The sequence below is a fragment of the Lichenostomus cassidix genome, chromosome 2 (assembly GCF_008360975.1).
Source record: "Lichenostomus cassidix isolate B80296 chromosome 2, HeHo_3.0, whole genome shotgun sequence".
Lineage (NCBI taxonomy): Eukaryota > Metazoa > Chordata > Aves > Passeriformes > Meliphagidae > Lichenostomus > Lichenostomus cassidix.
Genome location: NC_139482.1, coordinates 143,935,687 through 143,943,906, shown reverse-complemented (window position 1 = coordinate 143,943,906; position 8,220 = coordinate 143,935,687). Strand labels below are relative to the sequence as shown.

Genomic DNA, 8,220 nt, shown 5'->3' with positions numbered 1-8,220 from the left:
CATGCCGGGGGGACTCTTCCTTTCTTCTCAACTCTGTTCTGTTTGTAATGCGGTTCTTTACATCGTCTCTGACATGTACATTGCTTCATGCTAGGATTTCAGGCTTGTGCTGCTGAAAGCTCTTGGTACATAAAATTTGAGTGGAAAAAAATCTCTGTGAAAATAAAGAACACATCAAATAATGTACTTCAGCACCTGGCTTTGCCCTGTTGTTCCAGACCACCAGGTTAGGACCAGTGTGTTGCAAACACATTCTCCAAAGTGCTGCTCACTGTCTTCCTGAATAATTTAGCCCTGAGTCATAAACAAAACTGTTCTTCACAAGAGAAAAACAAATACACTGAGAGCTTTTCGGTCACTGGTGTACAGAGAATGCTTCTTTTGTGCTCATCACAAGTGAGACATTACCTGCTCAAACAAGTACTCCTGCAGCTTAACTAGATTTGTCAAATGGGACCTATATATATACTGTTAAAAAAAAATAAATACAGTGTTGTTTAAGTTTTTAGGTGAATTTCCTGTTAGAAGAAGATGACCCTTAGGTTTGATTAGACTTTCAGTTTAATGAAGACCTGTGTTAGCAAAGAGGTAGGAAATACAGACTGACTTTCTCCATGTTACCACTTTGGTCTGATGACAATTGTGATCCGGAATTGGAACAGGCTGCCCTGGGAAGTGGTGCAGTCACCATCCCTAGAAAAAACTTGAAGGAGGTGTAGATGTGGCACTGGGGGACATTGTTTTAGAGGTGACTTGGCACTGTTAGGCTAACAGGCAGACTTGATGATCTTAAAGGTCTTTTTCCACCCTAAGCTGTTCCATGATTCTAAAATTGTACAAGACTGTGAATCACTGGAACAAGCTGCTTCCACAAACAACGGAAAACATGCTTTCAGCCCAAAACGCGTGAGGCAAACTAACTGACGGATGTGCAGGAGAAGGACAGAAGTGTCAAGCAAAGCACAGGACGTGAGATTTATGCCTGAGGAAGAGGCATTTCATCTGCGCCTGCCGAAGGAAGGCAAAGCCCGGAGCGGCCGGGGCGGTGCTGCTCCCGCTCGGGGTCGAACCAAGGCCCCAGCGCCTCCCTCAGCGCCTCCCTCAGCACCTCCCTCAGCACCTCCCTCACTGCCCCCCTCAGCGCCGCCCGCCCGGGCTGTTGCTGTGGCAGCGCGGGGCGTCCGGGAATGGCTGCGGCTGAGGGCGGCCATGGTGCGGAGTGAGTGTCACAGAGCGCCGCTTCTCTCCTTTCCCCTCCCCGTCTCCTTCCTCCTCTCCAGCCCCTTCCCTTTTCTCCAGGATGTGCCCCGCGCCCTGCACGCCTCCTTCGTGTCCGCAGAAGGGCAGCAAAGCCGGGGAAGGCGCTGGAGCACAAGTCTGTGAGGAAAGGCTGAGGGAGATAGGGGTGTTCAGCCTGGAGGCTCAGGGGAGACCTTATCGCTCTCCACAACTCCCTCGCTGGAGGGTGTAGCCAGATGCAGGTCGCCCTCTTCTCCCACGTAACAGGGAGAAGAGGACAAGAAGAAATGGCCTCAAGTTGCGCCAGGGGAGTTTTACATTAGATATTGGGAAAATTTTTTTCGTGGAAGGGGTTGTCAAGCGCTGGTGTCAGGCACTGGAACAGGCTGAGCAGGGAAATGGTGGAGTTAGCATCCTTGGAGTTATTTAAATCTCGTGACATTTAGGGACATGATTTCGTGGTGGATTTGGCAGTGCTGGGTTGTACTCGATGATCTTAAAGGTGTTTTCCAATCTAAACAATTCTCGGATTCATGTTCCCTCTCGCCACAGTTGCCTCCCTTCCCCACCATCCCCACCATCCCCACACTCCTCTATCAGCCCCTTGCCCTCCTGCCTCCCTTGGTTAACTGCCAGGTTTTCCTCCTCCCTAGCAACAACACTCCATTTTATCTCACCATGTACAGCACTGAGGTGCAGTTGCCTCTCAAAACAACCCCAAGAGTGCCAGCAGTGGGGACTGGGGTGGCCCAGGTGGGCACCCGTCCTTGTGTGGGGCAGCCCCTGTAAGGGGAGATGCTGGATAAGATGGTTTATGTCTGTCAGATGTAAAAAAAAAAAAACTCCAATGAGGTAAAATACTCCATATTATTACTTATGAATCCATCATCTTTTACAGGCACAGCAGTATGACCCAAAAGACTGAGTGCTCACACCTGTTATGAAAAAGGAGTTCCCTTCCTCTGTGATTTTTCTTGTAATCTGTTTTGATTGTATATTATCACTGGACTGTCTGTCCCATGCTGGGCTAAAACAGTGTTTTGGACAGGAACTCTTTCTCCCCGCATGAAGCTGGCAGATGTCCTCTTTGAGCAGGCACTGCCTAAAGGAGAATGGCTTTATCTCCTGGACAGCACGCCGTGAATTTCAGTTAAAATAATGGTTGCATACTTCACTTTTCTGAAATGCAGCCTCCCCCACTGTTTTGTGGTACACCTGCAGCTGTCCACCTGCTTATTCTTTCAATTTCTTTAATGTTAACCTTCATATCTGCTTCCCTTTTTGAGTAAGACATGTAATTTTTGGAAGCCCAGGCATTAGAACTTCAGGATCTGTTCTCTCTACTTGATTGATGCCTTTCTTTATTTCCTTCTGTGTTCATGGGAACCTTGGAGTAGCTGTGATCTCTCAGGTCTCTGGTCCAGTCTCCTGTTACTGCACACAACACCAGAAAATCTGGTTAATGAACTTCTCAGTGAGTTCAGTGTGTCTTGTCAATGTCCTGGAAATGCTGATATTTAAAATTTTATTTACTATTTGTTATCTCTTTCAAGCTTGTTTCCCTCATTCCTCTGAAATGAACCAGATTTTATACAAAATGTCAAATACTCAGTCAGCTCCCTGCAACAGGACCCCAAGTTAGGTTTCTAAAGCTTCACTGTGGCATCTATTGTGAATGATTGTCTCTGCTTTGCAAATCATTGGGTAATGAAAGTGGACATTTTTGCAGAATTGCTGCAACAATAATTTCAATTTCATCAGCAAATGAAAATTGGGCTGTAATTAAGCTGTCAGGAATAGTTTGTATGACTTCTTTTTGTATAAAGGGTGTAGAGCATATTGCCACCACTGTGTATGTATGCAGATTGTGGGGTATTATTTTCTTGCTCAAAATTACCTGTAAATAGTGGCACTGAAAAATCTGCCACAAAACACAATAGTAAGCTGGTCTTATTTATTTTCCTTTTAATTTCCAGCAGATTTGCCAAGTGACTTATTAGAAATGTCAATGTTTTTCATATTTACTTTGAAGACTAAAGTATTTAGTCGTGGTTATTGACTCTTTTTTTTTCTCTTTTCTCTACTACTTTAGTCAAGTTCAAGCTGAAGGGAAGGTGATTGTTCAGATGCAGCAAACCTGCTCAACATTGTTAAAAGACACAAAGATACCTTTCCCAATATGATTTATGTGCAGACAGGTTCCCCCCTTAGATCAGTGTCTGTATTTCCACATTTAATTATGTAAAATAATTCTGTCACATGAAACTCTGTTGAGCACAAGAGAGCTTTAAGCCTGGACATCTATAAAAATTGTAATATAAACAAAACCAGTTTCACCCCTTTCCCAAAGACTGCAGATAGAGGAGCTGCATGGACACATGTGAGTTTGGGCTGTATTGGTACGTAGTTTGCTGGGCTGTGTGAATGTGTGCTGCCATTCCAGGACCACTAATAAAACTGGATGATTTCACAAAGTCTCCCCAAGACAAAGAAGTAAAAGAATACTTTTCATTAATGCATAGGAGGACCACTTCGTTTTCACAGATCTTTGCATAACTTTTCTTTTTACTTGTATTTCTTCAGACTTTTTGAAAGGCTTTCTTGTCTTTTTTTCAGCATTAAAAATAATGAAAATACCTATACTAAATTGATAAAACCCTATTTTTTTCCTCAGCACTTCACCATAGTTCAGTGCTTGTCAAGGGGAGGAAAATGCTGTCGCTTTTTGGTGCAGTGTGCTGGAAACAAAGATCTGGCTCAAGAGTGAGCTCTGGTTCTCATAGAATTTCTTTACCTTCATTACACAGAGCCTTTTTCACTGTTTGAAAGATTGCCTGGCATTAAATATTACAACATGACAACTCTAAACTCAGGTCTCTGGTGTTTTTCAGCCACTGAAACTCCTTTGCTGGCTCTGATGAGCTGGTATTGCCTAGGAAATACCAGATATGCATTTCATTTAACATAAACATTTATAAACATTGGTTAGTTATGGCTTTGCAACAAAAAATATCTGCCCACTTTCAACAGTTACCCTGCTGATTTCTGTGCACACTGTGCTGGTGGAAGAATATGATGACACACTGTCGTTTGCTTCCCCCCCACCCCCTGCTGCTGTCTGGGATGTGAACATCTGGCATCTGGAAATAAAACAGCATAAAACATTTCACTGCTTGTCTACATGAATCAATCTGCAACCCAAGCTATGCTGAAAACAGTGGTTGCTGGATTCATTTCTTCAAGGGTTTATCACATTCTTGTGGAAGACTCAGCAGTTTTCATATGGATTTTTCCAAACGTTACAGGTGATGTCATTGTGTTTCACAAAATATGTTTACTGTGGCAGAGTGGGTCGAAGTTACTTGGTACTTGATATCTTGATATCTTTTCTTGCAGATTTTATTTTTGTTGTCATTCCTACTGGGCTGTTTGGTATGGTGGAACAAAATATTTTAATGATTTTGTAATTTGCTCAGAAGTCAGATGGCAGAAGATGACTAAAGGGAAATATGACATCTAATGTTTCTTTCAGTCACTGAAGATCTTGTCAGAAGACGTGCAGAACATAACAACTGTGAAATTTTTTCACTGGAAGAAATCTCTTTACATCAGCAGGAAATAGAAAAACTAGAGCATCTTGACAAATGGTGTAGAGATTTAAAAATTCTCTATCTTCAGAATAATCTAATTCCAAAAATTGGTGAGTCTTTTTTAGATATGTTTCTTCTAAAGTGGATTCACATGCATAATTTTGAAATCAGAAAAAAAAAAATCTGTTATACTTGAGTGGATGTGCTCCTAACAAGAGTTCCTTTCCTGGTTTCTATATTAAATTTCTAAGAAGCTCAGAAATTTGCAAGGGAAATTTTAAATGAAAAAGATACTACTGAGATACAAGTCACTAGAATATGTATGTGAAACACCTTTTATTGATTAAACTTTCAAAAATCAAGATGTTGCTTAAATATCCCATCTTGTAGGAAACAGAGACAAAGAGTTTACCATGTACCATGGACTATGATATAGTAGGATTAGCTCTTTCAGGCTCATTTTTAAATTCCATTTTTATGCAAATCATATTTTTTGTTAACATTGAAATAATTTTTATTCAGATAAAATACTTGCTTTTGTGCATGAACCAAACGTTCTACAACAAAGCCTCAGTGGTCTTCCTGCACCACAGGAGAAGATAAAATTTCATATGGTCTGGGTTTGGGGGATAGGTCCATATGTTTCATGTTGAAAGATACAACATCAAGCCTTGGGCTGGAAAATCTTAGATTCTACAGATATTGTGTAGATGAACAACAAAAAGTTGGAAGTGTTCAGAAATTATATATCTCTTTGAAGTTCCTTAAGAGGAAGAAAAAAATACTAAGGTTGTAGGGGGAAATTCTGTTCTCAGAACTTGTGGGCAAATCCTTGAAATTCTCTCAAGGGACTCATCAGGAAACTATCTCTACAGATAACATATGAATTTCCTAAAGGGGAGGAATCTTCTCCCAGAGAGAATAAGTTTTTTTAAACTCCTTTATGCTTCTTTGCCCCATCAAAAGAGGGACTAAAATGAGTTTGTTTTCTCTCTGTTAATGTGTCCTCAATAAGGCACAAGATTTCATCTTGTGGTTTTTCTGTCAACACTCAGGCCTCCTTCAGGTTAGTCCAGGATATCATATTCAGATTGTTGCTTTTTGGACACAAATTTTTTTCAGCAATTTCATATTTGAGACAAGCAATTTTTATCTCAACATAATCTAACTGTAGGAGTTGAAAAAGTATGCAACTTGGTGATTCATATATTCTTGTATAATGTAACAGCTTTCCAAGATAATAGCTTAGTTACAAATAAAAAAAAAAACAAACATCCCCAGAACAAAAAACAACCAAAACAAGCACCACCAACCCTCCCCACACTATAGTGGTGACCAAAAGCATTGTCAGTAGGGGCTGTGTTACAAAGTATTGAACTTGAGAAGAAATTCTTCCCAGGATACAACATGTCCTTGCAGAGGACACAGCAGCTCCAAGCATACTTCTGAGCACCACAGTGAAATGGTTTATGTTGGCTCTGTTAGGCTGTGTCTTTTCTTAAAGGAAACCTTTGTGCAGCTCTCGAGATCAGACTTGCCTCCTAAGCAGGCACTGGGTTGTCAGGCACCCCCTGTGTGCATGAGTGATGTCATTGGCTTCAACCTTCTCACATCATCATGTGCACAGGCACTGCTGTTACAGAAATATTGCAACAAAAACAAACAAACAAATCTCCAACCTAAGGTGCACAAGTTCTTGCTGAGATTAATGTCATCATTTGTTTGTGAATTGCGAAGAAAACACCTCTCCAAGTTCTTAGTAAACTGTGGTAGGATTCATGTCACCAAATTTGTAGATATCTCAAGTTTCCCAAGAAATTGAATGTCTCACCATGCTTTTTTAGCCATTCCTCTTGAATTAGATAAGTGTTTTATGGATTTCTGATAAAAATGTATTTATAACTTTCCTTATTTCTTTTTGCTTTTATTTTAATTTGTGTTTTTAGAAAATTTTTTGTTTTGCCTTTTTATTAATATTTAAATATTAATGCCCAGTAATGTGATACATATTCTTGTTTTTCCTTCTTATTTTTCTGCTTCATTGTTGCTTTGATGTAAAGTGAGCAAGTAAAACGGTAATACCCTTTCCAGTGCTGAAAACTGAAATACTCGATCTATGTTTTGTTACAGAAAATGTGGGCAAACTAAAGAAGCTGGAATATCTAAATGTGGCTTTGAACAACATTGAAAGAATTGAAAATCTGGAAGGTCAGATTTTGAAAAAGCCATTTTGCCTTTTAGTATTAGAACACTTAAGTTGTGACTTGGTGTGGAAGAGGGTGGAAGCCATTAGGTGTGCCCTCCTGTAGGTGTATTTTGTGGATACTCATAGGCTCTTTGGGTGCAGGGTTTCAGTAAATGCTTCTTTATAGCAATTGCTGCCTACTGCTGATTTTTCCTCATTGAACTTTCCTAAATGTCTCTGGGTCATGTTTCAAGTCATCTTCAGTTCAGCAATCAAGTGTCACACACAAGAAGGTTCTGTGCTGAACACAGGTTGATTGAGGGTCTGGGGTTTTTTTAAAGAGGTTTTTAGGGGATTCTTTTATCTTTCATTGCTTGAAATCCTGTCTGTTTTATCTGGTTTTAATCCTTTATCCAGCCACTTTTGCACACTTCATGTGCAAAGATTTGGCATTTTCTAAGATTAAAATCTACGACTTAGAGCAACCCATAAACACATTCCACACTACTTGAATAATTTATAACTTGATTGTTTTGTATTTCTTGAATCTGATTAGGCCAGTTGCTGAATCTTTCACATATCTGCTTCGACAAAGGAAGAGTTAAAAAAAACCCCAAACAAACAAACAGTTTTTTTGTTGGTTGGTTGGTTGGTTGGTTGGTTGGTTGGTTGGTTGGTTGGTTTTCGTGCATGTGTGTTTTGGTTTTGTTTCGTTTTTCCTTTGTTTGGTTAGTTGGGTGCTTGGTTGGTTTAGTTTGTTTCTAAGTCTGCAAGTTTGTTCAAGTGGATGGCATAAATAAGAAAAAAAATAGTCTGGACACAAATTTGAAAAAGTTGAAATAGGTAATGTAGTACATATGTGGGAATTTGTTAAGGAAGTTGCATTTGTTTTCATGCCACTAAATTTTAAATTCATCTATCAGGCTACATTATTTATTACTGTGACCTGTCATTTACTTAGGAGTTAGAACCTTTGGGATTGGCCCTTGCACAAATTTGGGTTACTTAAATCCCCTAATAAATTGTTCTACATTGCTTACTTTCTTACAGCCCCACTGTGCATAAAACTTAGCCCAGGAAAAGAAAGTGATTACAGTGATGTGAATCAAAGTTGAGCTTGCTCTCAGCTAAACTTTTTACTTTTAGAGTCAAGGTTATGATTCATGAACACATTATGATAAAAGGAAAGGCTGATAAATTAAAAAA

At 40.0% G+C, this 8,220-nt stretch overlaps 1 protein-coding gene across 6 annotated transcripts in view; it reads left to right on the top strand.

Annotated features, from left to right (window-relative positions):
• The first annotated feature begins 1,084 nt into the window (after positions 1 to 1,084).
• The window catches only part of DNAAF11 (dynein axonemal assembly factor 11), a 34,899-nt gene continuing 27,763 nt past the window's right edge, over positions 1,085 to 8,220 (top strand). For 2 of the 6 annotated variants that reach the window (XM_085053609.1, XM_085053611.1), the window contains exons 1-3: positions 1,260 to 1,379; positions 4,772 to 4,939; positions 6,960 to 7,037. In XM_085053609.1, coding sequence (XP_084909735.1) covers positions 1,301 to 1,379; positions 4,772 to 4,939; positions 6,960 to 7,037 — 325 coding nt within the window. In that variant the 5' untranslated portion in view covers positions 1,260 to 1,300. Of the gene's footprint in view, positions 1,220 to 1,254; positions 1,380 to 4,771; positions 4,940 to 6,959; positions 7,038 to 8,220 lie in introns of those variants that run through there. The other 4 variants (XM_085053606.1, XM_085053607.1, XM_085053605.1 and 1 more) reach the window with 4 other exon arrangements.